The following is a 24,584-nucleotide window of genomic DNA, read 5'->3' as shown; positions in this document are numbered from 1 at the left end:
TATTCATGTTTTTTGGAGACCCAAGATCACCTGCCCCTGAAGAGTGTCATTTTATATACACCAAACGCGTCAGGCCTACTAAATGCACCTAATTTGTAGATGATCGATTGATTTCAATATACTGTATGTACTAGATTTCTGTGATCTTATTTTGTTTCCACGTGGAAGATCTTACCATTTACCATACTGTGGGCATGCCATGCTGTATTACTGTTTTCACCATACATGGTTTTTAACATGTGATTGCATATTTAGTCATTGCATTTATGTTATGCTGTGATGCTTTTTGAAATAAAGGTATCCTTTTCAAAGCCGTTTTATTTAAAACAAAAACACATTTAATGATGCATTAATGATTGCAGACTGCATTCATTTGTGTCTTCTATATCTGCCTAGTGTTCAGCATTAAATCTGCATGACAGCCAGGCAAGTAGCATTTTTAAAAGGTATAGTCAAATATATTTTTCTCATGACATATTTCTTTTAATAGGTTTTATGACCATCTTAGAAATATATAGGGCATAGCAGTGTTGGATTAGTGCTTTTCTGTCTCTCAGGTTTTACATTTTTGTTCTTTTGTCTTTATAGGCTAGAAATGTCAGAAAACAGTGTAAATGCTAGCAGAACATCCCATAAACAACCATCAAACTCAGAATACACATGGGAATATGAGTATTATGAATACGCACCAGTCTCATTTGAAGGGCTAAAGGCACACAAATGTGAGTATTTGGAATATACTTGATATTGATTGATTTTGCATGACAGTTTTGATGATTTTCATGTTGCTGAGGAATTGCTTTTGTAAATATAGAAATAGTGTATATACACGATTAGAGATGAACGAATAATGGAAAATCCACTCCATTGATCTCCACTAGATACTTAAGCAAATACGTTTGCGCACCCCACCCCCCAAATATTAGCAGCCCGACACAGTAGGAATGGGAGCTAGAATGCCCATAGCAAGAGGACTGTGACTGGGCCCCCGGCATGCTGTACAAGCCTGTATACTGGGTCATAATATAATGCCCCCCTCACATCCTGCTGATGAACAAAAGACTCCTCTGCAACAAGAGGTAGAAAAAAAGTGAGTGTGAATTGATAAAGGCCTTACCCACTCACCAAATTTACAGAAGACGCATTGAGGGTACAAAAAAATCAAACTGTCTTTCTCCTTTTCACAAATTTATCCATCTACCCTGTCACACACCAGGCCTCTTCTACAAAAAAAACAACTGCTTGAGTATTCAGTTTTTAAAGAATATCACACGCTGCTCCAGGCAGGTTGGTTCAATCCTCAATGCCGTGGGGTACTAACCCAGTCATGACTGTTGTAGGTCCATGTATAAAAAATTGGGATGGCTTCCGAACTCCCCTGTACACTTCTGTGCTGCTTTTATTCATTGTGTTTCAATAAAAGTAATTTGAAGTTTTCCTTGTTGGGTGTGCAGCCATCCCGATTTTTTTTTTTTGTACATGGATCTAAAGAATATCATTGTAGTTACTGGCTGTTAATAAATTAACCAAATAACCAACAGAAAGCTTTAATGTTACAGTACATGGAAAACAATGTGGTTGGGCCCTTACTTCAGCTGTGATTTGTGTCTACCAAACTAAGCCTAAATCTGGAATGTGATCAAAATGGAAGAGCTTTCAGAGAACAACACCTAACTAGCATTATCTCAGCTAACTCCTTGATTGTTTTTCATCAATTAAAGAGAAGAATTCAGATAAAGGGGTTTACACAAAATAACCTCTGCTGCAAACCCCCAAGTTAGGGTAATAATGGGTTACCCCATGAAATTAACCATGTTTTACATATGTTTATAGGAGCTTGAAACACCTTCTCCATGTATGATCCATACATGATGCGCTAGCCATCATATGATTTGTCATAGAGTTGCATCAGATAATGTACCAAAGTTGCAGTAATGTTCCCATAAACAAGAAGCTATTTTATAAAATAACTAATACAGGAACTGTAGATAGTAGTGGTACCGCAAAGGAAATACAGTTTTGTACTGATATACATTTACCTGTTTTTTGACAAGACATTGTAACCTGTTGTGGCATGTTCTGTTCATCACCAGTTTCCTGAAAGGTGCCAGTATTACTTTCACACATTTTGCAATCAGTACATGACAAGAGTCTCCTATTCCACCCACTGAGATTAATGATGAGAGGGATGTGAGTGGCACTGGAAAAAAAGGCAGGACTTTAAATGATGTATTTTGTGAGAATGAAAAACCTTAGGAGAGAGAAGTGTAATATTGAGATATGCTTCTTAAATCCTAGCATTCTACTGCAATGTTATATATGCTGTAAAGTCACATTTTAGTACATTTATTTGTTTGAGAAAAAGATGTATTTTAGTTACAGTATCTCAAACGTGTGTACACACCTCACATGTTTGTAAATATTTTATTATATCTTTTCATGTGACAACACTGAAGAAATGACACTTTGCTACAATGTAAAGTAGTGTGTACAGCTTGTATAACAGTATACAACAATGTGTTTTGGCAGTGGGGCATGAACTTCCCATTCCGCTCTCCTAACAAAATTGAGACTGACTGAACGCTGCTCAGCCATTTACAGGAAGCTCTGTATTTTATGAATGAACGCAACGCTTCCTCTGACTGAGGCAAAGTTCATGACATCATTCACCTATGTGTCCACATCAGCCAATAAATAGCCCTATATTCATTTAGAAAAAACAGAGCACCCTGTAACTGGCTGAACAGAGTGGGACTGGAAGTCCCCATCCCCACTTCTAGAACACTGCTCTGTTTACTGAATTTAGTTGAGGCAACATACATTTCATACAGTGCGAAAATGGTTTGATTGGACCAGCTTGGTCCAGATGAACTATTTCAATTTCACTAAAACATAGCATTCGCTTTAAAGCGTGGCTTGGAAACACTTCTGTTGTGATTTACCTTTCAATCACAGCCATGTGATGGGTAGATCGTGACCCCAGCGATGCCAGCCATCAGCTTCTGACTCTGTCTTCCTCCTCTCAGATCAGGGCAGTAATAGGCATTGAAGAGCTGAGGAAAGGCTTAAGCTCCTCCTCCATTCTAACATGTCCTACAACACAACTGACAGGAGACCTAGGAGGTCTTCCCTCAATCTGCTGGGTGCCACACTGCAGCGCCGACTTCCTGGCGGGCTCTGCACATGGAGTATGCGAACACGCCGGAGCTCATCCTTACTCCTGATCTGTACACTCTGTTTTAAATACTACAGACCCCTGAACTTGGCTTGCTTTGCAAACCATCCTTGCTTTTTAATGGTGTCTTGGTGGATTATTTCTTTGAAAAGAAGTGTTTTATACACTGGTGATCTTTTCATGTTGTTTAGGTGGCTCTCCACCTCACTAGAGTTGCCTACCCCTGGCTGGTGTGCTACACCAACATTTCATATTCCTGTTATGGGTCTGTTGTACCATGAGCTTGTGTTAAAAAGTATCCTGTTCTCTTTGTATTCTTTCCTTTGCATGAAATACCTGTGTGAAATGATATTTGCTGATAAGGAGGATGCTGGGATCTTGGAATCTTTGTTTTCCCATTCTGTGCCCTTTCCAAAAACACCAGGTTCACGTTAACTGAGTGAGTGTCGGTTCACTCTGAGGCAGCACGACTTGCAGCGCGACTGCCTCAGGCGACCTGCACACAACAGATGTGGCGACTTGCAAAACGACTTCTCTATAGAAGTCAATGCAAGTTGCACCCAAAGTCATACAGGAACCTTTTTCTAAGTCGGAGCGACTTGGAACGGTTCCATTGTACAGAATGGGACGTGACTTGTCAGGGGGCTAAGTCACCTGACAAGTCGTCCCAGTGTGAACAGGCCTTGAGGGAGAAGAGAAACACTGGAATACTAGCAAGTACCAGTGTACAAAGGTGGATTTGCTTTGGGGGAATAAATCACTTCTAACGTGGGGTGTCCTACGTGTGTGGATGTCGCTACATTGTGTAAAACTATTTGTTTAGTTTTTTACATTTTAGAATAGGGTGCTTCGAGATTTTGCATAATATTAAAGGGTTGCCTTGATTCAAGAAAGGTTGAGAAACTCTGCTCTAGCTAACCATTTTTAAGCAGTTACAGCAACAATTTCTGCAAAAAAAAAAAGGGGGTTTAGGCTTGGTTCACACTATTGCGAAGCATCCAATTTGCAATAGCAGGAAGTTTTGTCCGTCTCTCTACGAAGCCGGTTCACATATCTCTGCTGCATCTCCGGTGCAAATTTACACAGGAGTTCCCTGCGTCTTTTAGTCTGTTTCAGGTCAGAATTCAGTCAAAAATTTGGATTGAAATCGGACCTGAAGCGGTGAATGGGGATGCACCAGACCTGCTGTGAGCCGCATGCGAAGATAGTATGAACTGAGCTTTAGGCCATATGCATTATAAAAGCTGACATTTGGAGAAAAATATAATTAGGACATAAAAATAAAAAGGGAATTATGTATCCTGAATGCTTTTAGACCAATATAGTTACAAGCATCATTGTAAACCTTTGGAATATTAGCCTTTCTTTCCACTTTCGTGCTTTCAAAGTAACAAGGTCTATATTCACAAACAAGACTTTCTAGAGCAGTGTTTGTTTCTCAACCATTTTTTTAGTCAAGGCACCCTTTCAAAATCCTGCACAATCTTGAGGCATCCAAATCTAAAATGTTAAAAACCAAATGAATAGTTTTACAAAATGAATTAACACTGATGGGCTACTTTCACACTGAGGTGCTTTACAGGCGCCACAGCGCTAAAAATAGCGCCTACATAGCGCCTGTAAAGAGCCTCTCCAGTGTGAAAGCCTGAGTGCTTTCACACCGGAGCCATGCACTTGCAGGACGTTATAAAAAAGTCCAGCAAGCAGCATCTTTGCAGCGCTCCTAAAGCGCCCCTGCCCATTGCGGGCAGTTTTAACCCCTTTTTGGCCGCTAGCAGGGGTTAAAACTGCCCCGCTAGCAGCTGAATAGCACCGCTAAAACAGTGCTAAAAATAGCGTTGCTTTGCCGCCGATGCCTCCAACGCCCCAGTGTGAAAGTAGCATTAGAGGGGATTTATTCTTCTAAAGCAAATACACCTTTGCACACATTACTTTTCCAATGTTTCTCTTCTCCTTCAGTTTCAACCCCTCACTCAGCTAATGTAATCCCAGTGCTGATGGAGAGGGGCCGGGGAGGGGTAAACAAGGATGCTGTGCAGGCACCCAACATCCTCCTTATCAACCAATTGGTTGTTAGGACACCAGTGGCTGGAAGGTTGTAATGGTGCACAATGAAAACCTATGGCTAAAAGGCAGGCTTGATCCACCTGCTGGATTGTATATGATTTTGGGCAATTTTGCCAAGGCACCCTTGAAGAGACCCAAAGGCATCCGAAGGTACCTGGGCACCCTGGTTAATAGCTGCTGCTCTAGAATACAAGATGATTTTTGTTAATAATGGTAAAGATTTTGTTGCTTTAAAATTCAAAGGAAAGTTGAATCCTCTTTCCATATTGTATTGCTTTGTTCCCAGAAACATACTTAAGTGGCCTTCTGGAGATTTGGGTGCTGTGGCCAATGTGATACAGAAAATGGTGAAAAGCTCAACACTTCACAAAAAGCTTTTTACAATATCAACCCATGGTCCCAGTCCACAGACAATTTTTCGGGACATGAAGGACACTTTGTGAATGTGTTTCCAAAACTACTGTTCACTGTTACCAAGTCTAGTTAAGCTTAGGGGATTAAAAGAATTGTCATACTTGTGGAATGCCAGCACTTTCATCATTTTCCCAGTAGGGAAATTTGACTTCACACACTGCCCCTTGTGACAAGCTGTTGTTAGGAGAAAGCTTCCTGTTTGCTCTCTCTGAGGTACAATCTTTATCTATTTCTGTGGAGACACCACAGCTCCATTGATTCTCTAGAGCAGTGATGGCGAACCTTGGCACTCCAGATGTTTTGGAACTACATTTCCCATGATGCTCATGCACTCTGCAATGTAGTGGAGCATCATGGGAAATGTAGTTCCAAAACATCTGGGGTGCCAAGGTTCGCCATCACTGCTCTAGAGGAACATTATCCTGACAAAGAACTTGCTCCTCTCCACACTATCCAAATTAAAAAACTAAATTCAAGTGATACGAAACATACGCTGTTTAATTTACATTTTCCCTTCTATTTCTGTATGTGAATGAGGGTACTGTCATTATTTTAATAAAAACATTTAAGTAACTTTTTCCTAATCGACATACAGCTGTCACATGACTCAGCTCTTTCCCATCCTGTCCTGTTTCCTGCAGGGAAACATAAGAAGGAGGAGCTTCTAGTCCTCTGCTGATGGTCATATGTTCAAAATTAAATAAAAATCGCCATTGAAATACAGAGTCAAAATAAATTTTCTGCCATTCACAGGCTGTCATACCCCTCCAGCTTGTGTCTTAGAATAAGAGGGAGGTGAAGCCTCCATAAATCCACATGTAATATCCTGCCTCCATTGTGTTTAGCTGGTTAGTGGACATGGAGGAGGGAGGGAGGGAGTGGGCTGTCATTTACCACTGTGTATACGCCCACATGTGTGACTCTATAGTCACATGGGCTACTCAGATGTAAAAGGATGGAAATGCTCAGCATAGAACCTCCATGAAAACTGAGCATGTAAAAAGCTGCCAACACTGCTCTGCAAAATCCCTAACTGCATTGGAAACTTGGACACAAGGGGGAGATATAGGACTGTGGGATTAACCAGGTTTTTTTGCAGAATACAGAAAATTAATCTCATAGTGACCAAGTGAGTATGAACAGCATGTAATACAGCATTTGTTATTTTTTTTTTTTTATGATGTGAGTTTAGTGACACTTTTTAAATAACGGAAACAATGAACAGTTAGATGTCAATCACATCTCTAAACAAGCAGTGCGGCTAAAACCACTGCTTTCCTATGACTAAGACTGCTTTCACACGCGCTTTACAGGTACTATAGCATTAAAAATAGCGCCTGTAAAGAGCCTCTCCTCTCACTCCAGTGTGAAAGCCCGAGTGCTTTCACACTGGAGTGGTGTGCTTGCAGGATGGTAAAAAAAAGTCCTGCAAGCAGCATCTTTGCAGCGCTGTAGGAGCAGTCCGCACACCGCTCCTAAAGCGCCCTTGCCCATTAAAATTAATGGACAGCGCCACTGCAGCGGTGCTTTGCGGGTGATTTTAACCCTTTTACGGCCTCTAGCGGGGGTCAAAAGCTCCCCACTAGCGGCCAAATAGCGGCGCTTTACCGCCGATGCCACCAACGCCCCAGTGTGAAAACGGCTTTGTAGTAGCTTTTGTAGAAGATAAAATGAATGTGATCTGTCACACAGGTTTTAGGGGTCTGCAGTGATTGGAAGTGATCACACAGGTCCTGTGGTAATGTTAACAAACAGTTGCCCAAGTAGCCCTGGCTTACTTATAGGAGATACCATCATATATAGTTACATAGACCTGGTTCCCACCTGTGCATTTTTAGTGCATTTTCAGTTTTGCTGAAACACACTACAGTCTGTTTAACAGGGGTTCTTATGGGTCATGTTCGCATCTGTGCATTTTATGGAAAGGACCAGGGACTTTTTCTGTTTTTTGGTTCCATAGACTTCAGTGGATCAACAACGTGTATTGAAAAACGCAAATTGCAACCTGCATAGGTGTGAATTGAGCCTTAGTCAGGTTGAAAAAAGACACAATTCCATTTAGTTCAACCAAAAAAAACAACAAAAAAAAACATACAATTCCATATGCACAATCCACAATACATAAGGCCCACCTTTTTTTAAAGGTTTTGAATCAGGCAAAACACCATAATAATTTTTTATATACACCCTCCTAGTACATTAAGCCTAGTGCCCCTTTTGCATTTTTTTCAGTGTCATTTAGTAGTTTTCTTTGGTTTCTGATAGAAAGTTGATTTTAGAACATGCTCATGTACTCTGTTTATTGTTAATATCATTGTGTAAGTGCAATTTGTGCTTTTTATACTCATGTTTACATATTTTCCTAATTCTGTGCCTTCCAGGTTGCGGTTCCTGGCTGCGTGGTCGGTGGTTCTGGCGACTACACAATTTGGGGCTGCCTTCCTTCTTTCCGACCAATGGGGGCCTCACAGCAGGCAGGAGGGCTAACGGCATCACTTGCTGTCTTTTTCCCTCTGTACCTGTGTTCCCAAAGGCGGCCTTCTTCTAGATGTCCATCGGAGGGAGCACTTCCCTGCCGGTGGCATCCCGGGATCATTCCGGGTGTCTCTTGGCATGCTGTGTATGCACAAGCAGTTTCTCAACTTGCGTGGCATATAATGATGTGACGCACATTGCGGCAGTAGAGACGGTGGATGCCAGAGGGTTTTCCTGTTCGGCACACCGGGGAGGCCGCATGGGGGCATTTTTGCAGATTTATTAAAAAAGAAAAACTGAAATATCACATGATCCTAAGTATTCAGACCCTTTGCTCGGTATTTAGTAGAAGCACCCTTTTGATCTAATACAGCCATGAGTCTTTTTGGGAAAGATGCAACAGATTTTTCACACCTGGATTTGGGGATCCTCTGCCATTCATCTTTGCAGATTCTCTCCAGTTCTGTCAGGTGGGATGGTAAATGTAGGTGGACAGCCATTTTTAGGTCTCTCCAGAGATGCTCAATTGAGTTTAAGTCAGGGCTCTGGCTGGGCCATTCAAGAACAGTCACGGAGTTGTTGTGAAGCCACTCCTTCGTTATTTTAGCTGTGTGCTTAGGGTCATTGTCATGTTGGAAGGTAAACCTTCGGCCCAGTCTGAGGTCCTGAGCACTCTGGAGAAGGTTTTCATCCAGGATATCCCTGTACTTGGCCGCATTCATCTTTCCCTCGATTGCAACCAGTCATCCTGTCCCTGCAGCTGAAAAACTCCACCACAGCATGATGCTGCCACCACCATGCTTCACTGTTGGGACTGTATTGGACAGGTGATGAGCAGTGCCTGGTTTTCTCCACACATACCGCTTAGAATTAAGGCCAAAAAGTTCTATCTTGGTCTCATCAGACCGACAGTGAGGGACCAGCATCCTCCAAATACAGTAGCATGTCATCCGCGTAAAGACTTACAACTTCCGACAGGCAACCCATGCGGAGTCCCCGAATGTCCGGATGGTCCCTGAGGGCAATGGCCAGGGGCTCCACAGCCAGCGCATACAGCAGGGGCGATATAGGGCACCCCTGACGCGTACCGCGGGATAGAGAGAAAGGGTCCGAGGTCTGGCCATTCACCAGGACACGGGCAGATGGGGCCTGGTAGAGAAGCTGGATCCAACGCACAAATTTGGGGCCGAAGCCAAACCTGTGCAGGCATTCCTACAGGTACCCCCACTCCACCGAGTCGAACGCCTTAGCGGCATCTAAACTGACCACTACCCTGGATCTGGTGTTGTCATGAGAAGCCTGCAGATTCATGAACAACCTCCGAAGATTAAAGGCCGTATTTTTGCCAGGCATAAAGCCGGTCTGGTCAGCATGGATAAGACGATGTATCACCTTATTAAGCCTAAGGGCGAGGATTTTGGCCAATATTTTGATATCCAGCTGCAGTAGCGATATAGGACGATAGGACTCAGGGCATAGGGGGTCCTTGCCCGGCTTAGGAATGAGGACCAGAATTGCCTCACTCATAGAGCGGGGAAGAGTACCTGTGTCAAATATGTGGGTGTAAAGCGAGTGAAGTTTAGGGAGCAGAACCTCCTGGAATTGGGTGTAGAACTCTCGGGGGAGGCCATCCGAGCCCGGGGCCTTGGACGGCGGCAAACAAGCTATTGCCTCAGCTATACACTCCTCAGTAATAGGGGCCTCGAGGAGCTCAACCTGAGAGTCCTCGAGACTTGGGAAGTCCACCGACTGTAGCAGGGCGCGCAGATCATCCAAGGAGCCGTTGGCTTCGGATGTGTATAGATCTGCATAAAAACGCCGAAATTCACCAGCCACCTCCCCAGGCTCCGACAGCACAAGCCCCCCCGCAGATGCAAGCCGGACCACCACCGGGGGTCGATGGTCCATGTGGGCCATATAGGATAACAACTTCCCCGCCCGCTCGCCATACTCATAAGCTTTCTGTTTACTATAGTATATCTTTCTCCCAGCCCTGTCAGTGTGTAGTTGGTCGGTAACTCGGGAGTGCAGTCGTAACTTGGCGGAATTGGAGGGTGTGGGGTGCGCTATAAATTCGCTCTCCAATGCCTCCAGCTCTTGCTCGGCCTGCCGCACAGTCTGTCGAGAGGAGTCCCTAAATCGATTGATATGCGTCGTCATCAGTAAGCGGGCATGTAATTTAAAAGCCTCCCACACCGAACCATACAGAGCCGAGGCTGTATTAGCACTAAAATAATACTCCCATTCACGCCGGATAACCTCCAGGTCTGGGAGGATTGTCAGCCAAAAAGGATTCAACCTCCACAGGCGAGGCGCCGAGGCGGAGGGCAGGCTGAGACTGACCCAGTAGGGGGAATGGTCAGAGAGGATCCTGGTCCCGAATCCCACCTCCCGTAAGTGCGGGAGCAGGGCTGGGGAGAGCAGGATCATATCTATCCGAGACATGGCATTATGCGCCGGCGTGAAGCAGGAGTATGCCCTGCAGCTAGGATGGCTATACCTCCAGGTATCCGTGAGGGCGAATTCGGCTAGGAACTTGCCAAATCTAGTCAGCGGGGGGGGGGGAAGCGGACGCAGGGGACGGCGTGAGTCTGTCCAAGATGGGGGAGATCACTGAGTTGAAGTCACCCAGCCACATAGCTGGCACCGTGGGGTGTTGCAGCATAAAGTCCAGCCCATCTCGGAGAGCCTCAAACTGAAAGGGCGGGGGTATGTAGAAGGCTAACAGAAGGAACTCCAGACCCCCTATCGTAACATGTAGAAATACATATCGCCCCCGTCTGTCAGTGCGCAAAGTGTGGAGATGGAAATGAGCAGTTTTAGCAACCAGGGCTGCAACCCCGCAGGAATTATTGGTATAAGGGGCGTGATACATCCACCCGACCCATGGTTTTTTAAGGGAGAGTTGTAGCTGACCCGTAATGTGAGTTTCAACTAGAACCATGATGTCCGCCCGCATTTGTTTAAGATGCGTGAGCACCGCCACCCGCTTGGATCTGTCACGCAGGCCCCGCACATTCCAAGTAACTACCTTAAGGGCCGACATGACAGATGCATGATGTTATGCAGGACCCCTGGGACCCGTAGTCGGCAGCCCCACCAGCAGACAAAAGTCGAGCAGGGGGAAGGGCGGCCGAGGCATGGGAAACAATGATAAGCAGCAGATAAGTAGTCAGACATGTTAAGAAAGATGCAAGAAGAAATACATTGTGTAACTCAAACATTAAACAGAATCTTGCGATTGCAAAATATAACTGAACAATGCCCACTCTGGACCGGCAGGGCAGTAAACAAACACAGCAACACACAGTAGGCTGGGAAGCTGAGGCCGGCCAGGGAAACCCAACTTGGAGTAACAGTAGGAGATGGACCCAGCCGAGATGGACCAGGAAAAGCGCACACTGGCAAAGAGAATGCGCACGGCCGGGCTCACCCCCCACTGAAATCAGGGACGAACAGAGTTCAACTATGCAGTGCGTCCACGTAGTCAGCCTTGACATAGGGAAAAGTCAGCCTAGGGGAGCATCCGAGTCAGCGGCTGCACAAAATGTCTATGGAAAGGGGGGACCACAATAGGGTAGGACACCTGAGGGACACGGTGTAGGGGGGATGTGCATAAAGGTATCGGAAGACATAGGAGTGGGGGAGGCATAATGGGCAATAGCTGGGCGAGAGAGAGGAAGGGGGCAGCCGAGGCCCTGGCTTACTCACAGTTCACTCCATGACTGCCCCCCACACAGTAAGGCCATCATCCGGGTCGGCAGGGTGCGACAATACGACTAGTAGAGTCAAGCAGGGACATCATCCGGACGTTGTTCCAGCCAGGAGAGCACTGCTGCAGGATCCTCAAAAAAATGGGTCTTGCCGTCCCGCACTACGCGGAGCCGAGCCGGGAACATCATCGCGTAGGCTAGATGGCGAAGGCGGAGTTGACGCTTGGCCTCGGTAAACTGGGCCCTCTTCTTCTGGACCTCGGAGGAGAAGTCAGGGAAAACCGCGATGCGCTTATCCTCGTAAGGAATGTTGCCCTTCTCGCGAGTGAGACGCAGGACCGCGTCGCGATCCCGGTAGTTAAGCATCTTGGCAATGAAGGTGCGCGGGGGGGCCCCTGGAGGTGGAGGTCTTGAGGCCAGGCGGTGCGCACGCTCGACCGCAAATGTGGAGGAGAAGGCCTCCCGGCCAAAATTGGCAATCAGCAGGGCTTCAAGGAATGCAGGGGGATCGGAGCCCTCCGCCTTCTCCGGCAGTCCCACGAAGCGCAAGTTACAGCGGCGCATTCTGTTTTCGAGGTCGTCCTGCTTACTTAGGACGGCAGAGAGCTGGTGCTGCAGGCGTTCAGTTGTTATCTGAAGGGGGGGAATATCATCTTCTACATGCCCCAACCTGCGCTCCGCTTCTCCGACCCTCTCCCGCAGCTTGTGAAGGTCCTGGCGGATGAGAGAAATGTCCATCTTAACCTCCTCAATCCTGGAGGTAAGAGAGGTGCGGCAAAGGGTGACAGCCTCGAGGATGCGAGCAGTGTCACCTGAGGGAGGATTCGCTTCGGCCTGGCCCGGCGCGGCGCCATCTTCCTCCACGAGGTCCGGGCCGTCCGCCCGGAACTTTCCAAGCTTGGCAATCGCGCCCTGGGACCGATTCGGTGGCGACATGGGTGCGGGATGTCCTCCCGTACAGAAAGGGGTGATGTACCCGAGAAAGACGTGCAGAATAGTCCACAAGGATAGCGGGAAGGATGTATAGCAGCCGGAGCTCACTCAAAGTGCGTCCTACGCCATGCAGCTGCAGGCCACGCCCCTCTTGGTCTCATCAGACCAAAGAATCTTTTCTCACCATCTTGGAGTCCGTCAGGTGTTTTTGTTTAGCAAACTCCATGCAGGCTTTCATGTGTCTTGCACTTAGGAGAGTCTTCCGTCGGGCCACTCTGCCATAAAGACCCGACTGGTAGAGGGCTGCAGGGATGGTTGACTTTCTACAACTTTCTCCCGACTGCATCTCTGGAGCTCAGCCACAGTGATCTTTGGGTTCTTCTTTACCTCTCTCACGGAGACACTTCTCTCCTGATAGCTCAGTTTGGCCGGACGGCCAGCTCTAGTAAAGGTTCTAGTTGACTCAAACGTCTTCCATTTAAGGATTATGGAGGCCACTGTGCTCTTAGGAACCTTGAGTGCAGCAGAACTTTTTTGTAGCCTTGCCACAATTCTGTCTCTGAGCTCTTCAGGCAGTTCCTTTGACCTCATGATTCGCATTTGCTCTGACATGCACTGTGAGCTGTAAGGTCTTATATAGACAGGTGTGTGTCTTTCCTAATCAAGTCCAATCAGTATAATCAAATACAGCTGGACTCGAATGAAGGTGTAGAACCATCTCAAGGATGATCAGAAGAAATGGACAGCACCTGAGTTAAATATATGAGCGTCACAGCAAAGGGTCTGAATACTTGGGACCATGTGATATTTCAGTTTTTCTTTTTTAATAAAACTGCAAAAATTCTGTGTTTTTCTGTCAATATGGGGTGCGGTGTGTACATTAATGAGGAAAAAAATGAACTTAAATGATTTTAGCAAATGGCTGCAATATAACAGAGTGAAAAATTTAAGGGGGTCTGAATACTTTCCATCCCCACTATATTATCTGTTCTTTAGGTCCCTAAAATTGCTGGTCTTTTTATACAACATGCAATACATGTGGCTTTGATGCCTTGTTATCTGCATATTACTATTGTACCATTGTACCGATTAACACTATTATCTCACCACTACTAGGTAATCCTCACTTGTTCATATCCATTTTCTTATTTTTCTTTCCTTTTTACTCACCCATGCATCCCTGGTCCTTTTTTTATAGGGTGTTCTTTCAAATTTTTCCACACTTTAATCACTTCAGCCCCAGAAGAATTTACCCCCTTCCTGACCAGAGCACTTTTTGCGATTCAGCACTGTGTCGCTTTAACTGACAATTGCGCAGTGGTGTAATGTTGTACCCAAACAAAATTGACATCCTTTTTTTTCCCCACAAATAGAGCTTTCTTTTTATCACCCTTGCGTTTTTTTATTTTTTGCGCTATAAACAAAAAAAGAGCAACAATTTTGAAAAAAAACACATTCTTTTTTACTTTTCATTCTTTTTTACTTTTCATTCTTTTTTTACATTTTCTTTTTTTCATTTTTTTTTTCTATAATAAATATCCCCCAAAAATATATAAAAAAAAATGTTTCCCTCAGTTTAGGCCGATACGTATTCTTCTACATATTTTTGGTAAAAAAAATTGCAATAAGCGATTGATTGGTTTGCGCAAAAGTTATAGCGTTTACAAAATAGGGGATAGTCTTATGGCATTTTTATTAATAATTTTTTTCTTAAATGGTGGCGATCAGCGACTTTTATCGTGGCTGTGTCACTTCAGACATTTTTGACACATTTTTGGGACCATTGTCATTTATACAGCAATCAGTGCTATAGAAATGCACTGATTCCTGTGTAAATGACACTGGCAGTGAAGGCGTTAACCACTAGGTGGCAGTGTAGGGGTTAAGTGTGTCCTAGGGGCATGTTTCTAACCGTGGGGGGCGTGGCTGTTTATGACACGTCACTGATCTCTGCTCTTATCACACAGAGTTGTAATCAGTGACACTGTCACTAGGCAGAACAGGGAGATGCTTGATTACATTAGCATCTCCCTGTTCTTCCTCCCCGTGAGGCGATCGCGGGTATCCCCGCGGCGATCGAGTCCGTGGGACCCGCAATCCGACTTACGGAGCTTGCTGGAGGCGTACGTATGTGTGTGCCTGTATGAGCCCTTCTGCCGACGTATATCGCCGTGAGGCGGTCGGCAAGCGGTTAAGCTCCATTCACTTTTCTTTGCATCTCACTTTGCATTGTTTTGTTTATTCATGTGTGTTTTTTCTCTTGCTCACTCACTTTTCTCACCCTTCCCATGGGTTGTTTCATCTCTCAGAACTGGTTAATCCTGTTCCCTGTCTTATTAAACAATCCATCTTAGGCCGCGTACACACGGGCGGACTGTTCGCCCAACCTTGTCCGCTGAACAGTGTTTGGGCGGACAGTCCGCTCGTGTGTGGGCTTTCAGCGGACAGTTTGACGGACAAAGTCTTTCGGAAATTCCGAAAAACTGTCCGCTGAAACTGTGTTTGAGCGGACAGTCCGCCCGTGTGTAGGCTACTTTCGAAATGAGCAAACTGTTCCCGCTCGGAGGAAAGTCTGCTCATTTCGAGCGCGTGTGAAGGTAGGCGGGGCCCGCCACGGAGACGTCGCGGGCTCCGCCGCCTGGAATGGGCTTAAAGGGGAACCCCAACGCCGAAAAAAATCGGCGTGGGGGTTCCCCCAAAGTCCACAACAGACCCTTGTACGAGCACGCTACCCGGCCGGCCAGGAAAGGGGGGCGAGCGAGCGCGCCCCCCCTCCTGAGCCGTACCAGGCCGCGTGCCCTCAACATGGGGGGGTGCCTTGGGGAAGGGGGGCCGCGCGGCCCCCCCACCCCAAAGCACCTTGTCCCCATGTTGATGAGGACAAGGGCCTCTTCCCGACAACCCTGGCCGTTGGTTGTCGGGGTCTGCGGGCGGGGGGCTTATCGGAATCCGGGAGCCCCCTTTAAAAAGGGGGCCCCCGGATACCGGCCCCCCACCCTATGTGAATGAGTATGGGGTACAATGTACCCCTACCCATTCACCTGTGAAATAAAGTACAAAAAAAAACACAACACAGAGAAAAAATATTTTATTGCACAGCTCCGGGGGTCTTCCGTCTTCGGGGGTCTTCTCGCCGGACTCCTCCGCTATCTTCGTGTAGCTCTTTTACTAGCGGAGGAGCCCGGCTTTCTTCCTCCCCGCCGCCGGCCTCTTCTCCCGACTTCGGGGGTCTTGTCCCCCTCTTCGGTTCTTCTGCCGGGCCACCGCGCCTTCTTATAGCTCTTTTACAGGCGGTGGCCCGGTCTTCTGTTGCCGCTGCCTTCCGTTCTTCTGTCGCCGCCTTCGGTTCTTCTGCCGGGCCACCGCGCCTTCTTGTAGCTCTTTTACAGGCGGTGGCCCGGTCTTCTGTCGCCGCCGCCGCCTTCCGTTCTTCTTCTTCTTGTTCTTCTTCTTCTTCCCCAGGAGATGTTGACACGTCGCTCTCTCCGGCCGGAATGCCAGAGCCGCGCTGTGCGGTCACTTATATAGTGACAATGGGGCGGTGTCACATGGTATATGTCACATGGGTTGGTCACATGGTGACCCCGCCCCCTTACGATGTCATAGTCCCCATGTGACATCAACCCATGTGACATATACCATGTGACACCGCCCCATTGTCACTATATAAGTGACCGCACAGCGCGGCTCTGGCATTCCGGCCGGAGAGAGCGACGTGTCAACATCTCCTGGGGAAGAAGAAGAAGAACAAGAAGAAGAAGAAGAACGGAAGGCGGCGACGGCGACAGAAGACCGGGCCACCGCCTGTAAAAGAGCTACAAGAAGGCGCGGTGGCCCGGCAGAAGAACCGAAGGCGGCGACAGAAGAACGGAAGGCAGCGGCGACAGAAGACCGGGCCACCGCCTGTAAAAGAGCTATAAGAAGGCGCGGTGGCCCGGCAGAAGAACCGAAGAGGGGGACAACACCCCCGAAGTCGGGAGAAGAGGCCGGCGGCGGGGAGGAAGAAAGCCGGGCTCCTCCGCTAGTAAAAGAGCTACACGAAGATAGCGGAGGAGTCCGGCGAGAAGACCCCCGAAGACGGAAGACCCCCGGAGCTGTGCAATAAAATATTTTTTCTCTGTGTTGTGTTTTTTTTTTTGTGCTTTATTTCACAGGTGAATGGGTAGGGGTACATTGTACCCCATACTCATTCACATAGGGTGGGGGGCCGGTATCCGGGGGCCCCCTTCTTAAAGGGGGCTCCCGGATTCCGATAAGCCCCCCGCCCGCAGACCCCGACAACCAACGGCCAGGGTTGTCGGGAAGAGGCCCTTGTCCTCATCAACATGGGGACAAGGTGCTTTGGGGTGGGGGGGGCCGCGCGGCCCCCCCTTCCCCAAGGCACCCCCCCATGTTGAGGGCACGCGGCCTGGTACGGCTCAGGAGGGGGGGCGCGCTCGCTCGCCCCCCTTTCCTGGCCGGCCGGGTAGCGTGCTCGGACAAGGGTCTGTTGTGGACTTTTGGGGGGACCCCACGCCGATTTTTTTCGGCGTTGGGGTTCCCCTTTAAGTCCATTCCAGGCGGCGGAGCCCGCGACGTCTCCTTCGCGGGCCCCGCCTACCTGTACACGCCCTCGAAATGGGCGGATTTGCCTCCGCCTTACGTGGGCGAGTCCGTTCATTTCAAAAGTTGAGCGAACTGTTTGTCAAACAGTTCGCTGAAACAGTCCGCTCAAAAAGTGCCGTGTGTGGCCATGTCCGTCCATGCTAATTTTGAGCGGACTGTTTGCCGAAACAGTTTGACAAACAAAGTTGGGCGAACAGTCCTCCCGTGTGTACGCGGCCTTACACTTCTTACTATCCTCCTCCCAATGTTTTCCTCCCCCCCTCTTTTTTCCATTCCCTGTGTCACCCCCCCCCCTTTCTGTCACTCTTTTTTCCCCTTTTCCCCTCCATCACTCTGCCTTTTTTCACTCAGACCCCCACACTATCCTTCCCCCTCCCCCCCCCGGTCCGCTTGTTCACCCCCTTCCCATCACTTTTTTTTTTTTTCACTTCATCACCTTGCCATCACACAATCTACACCATGCTTTCCCCCCCCCCCCCCTTTCCCTTTGATCACCCCCTCCCTTCACGTTTTCCCCCCTTTCACTTCATCACTTTGACTTTTTTCATCCACACTCTACACTATCCTTCCCCTCCCCCTTTCCTCTTAAATTCACTTTTGCACTCCCTCCCGTCACCTTTCCCACCCCTTCCACTTCATCACTCTGCCCCCTTCTCCCAGTTCACCCGCATTTCACCACCACTTCTATTTAGGGCTTAGGATCCAGTGATACCTCTTCTAACCCATGATTATCATTATACAATTCCACAGTGGCTTTGGAACAGCCTCTTGTAGGCCCCTTCACTGGCTTGTTGGACGGCTTGCTCCTGTGTGGTGGTCCGGGGGCTCTAGCTGTGCAGCCTGGATCTTTTGGCAATGTTTGGGCACATCACCCTGTAGGCTATCTATACAGCCATCAGTGGTAAATATGAGCTTTAAACTGTATATTGTTTCCTTTTTTCATGTGTAACTAATGACTCACATTGTTGTTTAAATGCAAGTATTTTTTCAATACTTTCTCTTTGTAGCGTTCTTGTACCCCTTTTCCCCCAGAAGAAGACCTCCATGATTTAATGGTCGAAATGCGTCGGGGTGTACCAGCATGATTATATATACCTATACCATGATATGTTGCTCATATAACTGCACGGCTGTATTACCTTTTGTATGTGCAATGGCATCACTTGCAGAGCTCATATTATATATATTTTTCTATTCCAATTTGAATATTTGTCTGCAATACAAAACCCCTTGGGGACATTTCCTCTCTATTGTATCGCTTCCCTTTTTGACAATACACAAGGCCTTTTTGAAAAATATCTTAATGCACTCGTTATCTATAATATGTTTTATAAATACATTTTTAACATATTTGTATACATTTTCAAACATTTTTATGTGACTTGTACATTTAACTTCTGTTTTTTTCAGATTCAATTGTGATTGGATTCTGGGTTGGTCTTGCAGTCTTTGTAATTTTTATGTTTTTTGTTCTGACTCTACTGACAAAGACAGGAGCTCCGCATCAAGAGTAAGTTTAAAAAAGTGACAAATTGTTTTCAGAATGCATTTGACAAGGGCCTTTTTTTTTTTTCCTTATACACTAAAGATACCTTTTACTTCATTGTGTGGACAATGTACCATCACTACAACATATAGCTGTGCTATTCATAGAAACTGATAATGCAAGTGTTATGCCCTGTACACACGATCGCACATTTTGGCAACAAAATCCATCTGATTTTTTCCGATGGATGTTGGCTCAAACTGGTCTTACATACACGGTCTCACAAAGTTGTCAGAAATTCTGATCATCAAGAACGTGGTGACATATGACAGGACTATAAAGAGGAAGATCAAAAGCCAGTAGCCAATAGCTTCCATCTCGTAATTTATTCTGAGCATGCGTGGCACTTTGTGAGTCGGCATTGTCTACACACGATCAGAATTTACGAGAACGGATTTTGTTGTCGGAAAATTTTAGATCCAGCTCTCAAGCTTTGTGTATTGGAAATTCCGGTGGAAAAAGTCAGATGGAGCCTACACACAGTTGGAATTTCCGACAGCAAACTCCGATTGCACATTTTCCTGTTAGAAAGTCCAACTGTGTGTACGGGGCATTAGGGTGAACACCAGATTAAAAAAGAAAAAAAATTTAACTGGTAATCCATTTTAAAGTTTTAAAAAACATTCTTACTAAGAGTACACCACAAGATGTCTGCTACTACCTTATAAGCTAGAAAAGTTTGCTCTGTGTAACAATCTGGTTAAAGTGGATCTCCACCCAAAAAGGGAAGCTCTGCATGCCTGCCTCCTCTCCCCCCCCCCCCTTCCGCCGCCATATTTGGCACCTTTTGAGGGGAGGGGGGAGTGGGTACCTGGTTTTGGTACCCTCTTCACTACCAGTTACCCTTAGTGGAGATGGTGGCGGCAGCACCATATAGCCGATTGAAAAATCGGCACAGATGAGGACACCTCTGGATTCCTTGACAGATAATTGTCCTAATATTAAAATTCTGTAGCTGCTGACTTATAATTTTTTTTACGAAGGAGCCTGGAGCTCCTCTTTATGTTTTTACCTTGTTGATGGGGCTTGGTTTTCCCTGATTTTATGGTTGGGCTTCTCCAAACTGCCTACCAAGAGTGTCTTTTTGGACTACTAAGGCAGTGTCAATAAACACTGGACTAATAATGAAGTTTAGGTCCCAGCAGTAAATTTAAACAAAATTAGAGAAGGAAACAGAAGACGATTTACTGAACGATTGAAAAGCAGCAGCAACGTTAAACAGTGTTAGCCTTCAACAAAAGTAGAAGTTTGGATTTAGGGTGATGCCATTTATTGGCTAACTAAATAGACTGTAGTGCAAGCTTTCAAGGCATGTTGGCCTTTTCTTCTGAGGCCAGCATGCTTAAAAAGCTTGCTGTAAGTCTATTTAATTAGCCAATAAATAGTACCCTAAATCCAAATTTATTAACTAAAGGCAAAGATAGTCTTCTTTCCGCCCGGCATCAGCATCTTCTCCTGTGTGCCATTTTTCTGGCCTCTTCATTGACTGGCATGGGATGATCTCACTCTTACATGCGCAGGAGCTAGTCATAAGTAATTTTATTTTTCAATAAAAAGCCTGCCTGCTCACAGTGAGCTACAGCAGAACTTTAGCCCTCATGCACATTGGATGAAGCTCCTATTAGTGCCCAAAGTCTTGGCAGGAAAACGTGGCAGAAAAAAAAGTGCTTTTGTGCTGATTTTGGTTTTTATTTTATTTACAAAACACTCCCCTCTGCTCATTTTTAACTCCCAAATGCCCATCGTGCATTGGAAAAAAGATAATGCATACAGTCTGGCCATCATTTTAGCCAGTGTAGACAAAGAGAGCAGAGAGTGTTTTAAGAGCTATCTGCTATCTGTGTTTCCTGCCCGCATTCATGGATTCTGTCCTGAACAAAATGAATTAAGCAATTCTGCTGCAGAGGGAGAGGAGATGGAGAAAATTGTATGAGAAGAGAACCCATTGTACTGGACTCATCCCTTTATGTCTCAGTGGTTAACCTCGGGATGCTTCGCCAATATGTTTATGGAGAATCCATGGACTGCCTCTCCTACCACACTTTCTCTAGCAATGAAAAATAACAGTCCTCCATTTCCTGGGTAAATCTACCCTCCCCTTTGCCACTGCCCACATCATGGGATACTGTAGCTACAGTAGATAGACAGACATATAGATACCTGCACATCAGAACATTTTCCAGGTGTGGATGGACGAACTGAACTAGCTCTGAGGATTGCAGTGATTTATTGGCCTCTTTGATCAGTATCGCACTTTTTGGATGACTTCTCTGCCTGAGTACCCTACTTTCCCTCTTCAGAAACATCCACTGTAATTTTTGGTGACTTTAACATGTTAACAGTCTGGACACAATGGACACACTCTTCCACTCACTTCAATAGTAATACCTTTGGCATTGTACCATCTCTGCATTCCTAGCAACCTTGCCAACTCCCCCTTTCCCCTCTCTGATCACTACCTCATCAGTTTCACAGTACCCTTGTCTTCAACAACCTATCTCTCCAGCAAATTATTACTTCTAGAAACCTTTGCCATTTTAATGGTTCTCATCTCTATGCTGCTGCTGGCCACTTCTATGACAAAATCTCTCCCCTCTACTGTCCTAACCTGGCCATCTCTGTCTACAACAGTTCACTCTCATTTTCATTGGATGTACTTGCTTCTCTAACTAATGGCAGAATCAGGCCCCAACCATTGCAACCTTGACAAACTGAAAACACCTTACATAGCTATGCTTTTGAGAGACTGGCATAAAAAACAAACCCTTGCAGGACTTCACCCTATACAAATCTGCTCTCTTCATGATGCCAAGAAGACCTACTTTGTCACTCCTATTAATACCTTGTCATCTAGTCCTTGTAGGCTCTTATCTACTTTTAATGCTTTACTTTGTCCCCCACCCCCTTTACCCATTAACTCACTCACTGCCCAAGAGATTGCATCAATCTTGTTTTTGAAGTGATTGGCAATCGTAAGGACACCTCCACTTTACAGATATAGTCCCCATGTAACATCCCCTGTCTAACAGCACATTCAGCACTTTCCTCTTTTGAATTGGCTACTACTGAAGAGATTACCAAACTTTTCTCAGATATCCACCTAACCATTTGTCCCCTGGACCCTGTTCGCAACTACTACGTTTACGTTCTTTCCTTTGCTCTGTCACTCACATCTCTTAATCTCTCCATATCTATTTGCACCCTCTCCTCCCATTTAAAGTATGCACAGGTCTGCCCCATACTTAAAAAGTCCTCAGTGGACCCCACCAACCTCACTGAAAGCAACCGTCCTGACCCCTTACAGTTTGGCTTTCGCTCACAGCACTCCACAGAAACTGCCCTACTAAAACTCACTAACAAATTACTAACTGCTAAAACCAATGACCACTACCCCATACTCCTACTACTAGACCTCTCTGCAGCCTTTGATATTTTTGACTACCGAGTCCTTCTCAATAAACTCCACTCCCTTGGCCTCCAAGATTTGGCTTTTTCCTGGTTCTCCTATCTTTCACAGCACTCCTTCAGTGTTACCTATAACTTTGTTTCCTCATTTCCACTTCCTCTTTCTGCTGAGGTCCCCCAAGGCTTTGTTCTTGGACACCTTCTCTTCTCTATCTACACGTCAACATCCCACAGCTTTAAATACCATCTCTATGCCAATAATACCCAAATCTCTACTCTTCACCTCACTCCTTCAATCTCCTCTCGCATTACTAACTTGCATATCAGCATGTATGCCGCACCACTTCCTTAAACAAAATCTCTCTAAACCCGAGCTGATAATATTTTGCCCTCCTTCATGACTTTTCCATCAAGATCATTAAGACAACTATCGGCCCCTCTCCTCACGCCAGGGTACTAGGTGTAATCCTAGAATCTGACCTATCCTTTTGGCCCCAAATCCAGTTGCTGCCAAAAGCTTGTAGACTTCAACCTTGTAACATCTCTAAAATGTGCCCCTTTTTAACTAATGAAACCACCAAGGTACTCCCGTGTTATCTTTCACCTTTACTATTGCAACTATTGGCAGAACCCAAGGGTCCTGGCAACTGGTAGCCCAGACCGGCATATAACACCTTAGCTTGGTCCCTACTGGATGTGTCTGGGCTAACCTGGTGTCAAAAGGGCTTTGTCGGCTCTAGGGGAGGAGTAAGAGTCTTATTCTACTAGGTGTTCAAAAAAGACACCTGGCTGCCCTTCCAGGAACTTCTGTTGTCCCCGAACTGCCTTGACTATCTGAATTACCTTTAATTCGACTGACAAAATCTTCATGAATAGACTCTTGATCTTTGAACCCTTCTGTCTTGAGGAAGCATGCTAGATTTTCCCCCTGTTACTCTGGAAATAGCCTTGTCTAGCTCGTCTGTAAACAACGCTTTCTTATCAAATGGAATCTTGCACCAGTTTTGCTTCGATGCCAGATCCACCATCGAGGACTTCAGCCATAGGGCTCTCTTTGCTATAACTGAATGCAGCATGGATCTTGCTGAAGAAGGAATTGTATCAATGGCCACCTCCCCAACAAAGTCTGCCAACAATCTGGGTTCTTCTAGAGGAGGAATATGTAATTAGCGGACCTCCAGCTGTTGCAGAACTACAAGTCCCAGGAGGTGTAGCAAGTCTCTGACAGCCGCAAGCATTACACCCAGAGGCAGAGGCATGATGGGACTTTTGCAACAGCGGGAAGTCCACTAATTGCATATCTTTGTTCTAGAGCTTTAATTATGTCATTCCTAGGGACATTCCTGGCGTAAGACCGTTTCAATATTTTCCGTCCAGTCTCTGATGACACTTTGACACAGAAGTAAGAGCAATGGCTGGTTTACAAGCTGCTTCTGCGGCCAAGTAGCTCCTCTTAAGATATAGATCGATCTCTGTCCAGTGGGTCCTTGAAGGAAGCGGAGTCCTCCATCGGGAGAGTAATATTTTTTGCGAGGTATACTATTGCTGCATGTACTACCAGCATACAGTTCAGTGACTGTGTCTCTGACTTTTCTAAGGGATAAACTTTAAGCCGGCCTAAGGAATATTTTTTTATCATATTTGTCCACTCATTCTCGATGATCTCTCTGATTTCGTCCATCAAAAGGAAGACTTTCTGCTTCCTCTTAGGGAATGGAAAATATCTCTTAGATTTTTTAGGTGGTTCCTCCAAATTCTGTCAAGTCATCGCAGTCTTGAGTGTTTGATTGAATGGTTGCACCAGTGAATAACTAAAACCAGAGGGGTCTGAATCCTCTGAAGACTCCTCCGAGGGGTCTTCCAGTAATGAATACCTAGTTGGGCGGTCTGATGGAGGCAGAGGGGTACTAACTGCTGAGGGACCTGTAGTATTGGGTTCTGTATCTTGCACTTGAGCCGTTTGAGGAACTGGCTGAGCAGGAACTAGTGCCGTTAACTCACAGGGATTCGCTTAAGCAGATCGACAACCTGCTGACTCTCCAGCTCACGGTTGGCAGCATAGTCCTTGAAACAGTCTTTGCGGACTAACTTGTCCAGTAGTGATGTAGCATCACATGCCCAGCATTTCTTCCTTTTATGAGTTAGAGGAGAGGGAGAACAATATTGTCTTCATGATCTTGACCTCTCAGTTGACCTATGGTGCGAGGAATGGAACATGCGTTCTGGGCTGTAATCATCATTGTGCCTTGAG

At 46.1% G+C, this 24,584-nt stretch overlaps 1 protein-coding gene across 2 annotated transcripts in view; it reads left to right on the top strand.

Annotated features, from left to right (window-relative positions):
• Positions 1–24,584, top strand: part of MRAP2 (melanocortin 2 receptor accessory protein 2) — a 60,048-nt gene that overhangs the window by 19,938 nt on the left and 15,526 nt on the right. For both annotated transcript variants that reach the window (XM_077487311.1, XM_077487312.1), the window contains exons 2-3: positions 589–722; positions 18,793–18,892. In XM_077487311.1, the coding sequence (XP_077343437.1) occupies positions 589–722; positions 18,793–18,892 (234 nt within the window). The remainder of the gene's footprint in view (positions 1–588; positions 723–18,792; positions 18,893–24,584) is intronic.

Source organism: Lithobates pipiens, unplaced genomic scaffold (assembly GCF_037356315.1).
Source record: "Lithobates pipiens isolate NorthernLeopardFrog02 unplaced genomic scaffold, aLitPip1_a1.2 Scaffold_18, whole genome shotgun sequence".
Taxonomy (NCBI): domain Eukaryota; kingdom Metazoa; phylum Chordata; class Amphibia; order Anura; family Ranidae; genus Lithobates; species Lithobates pipiens.
This window is presented reverse-complemented; position numbering and strand designations above follow the sequence as displayed.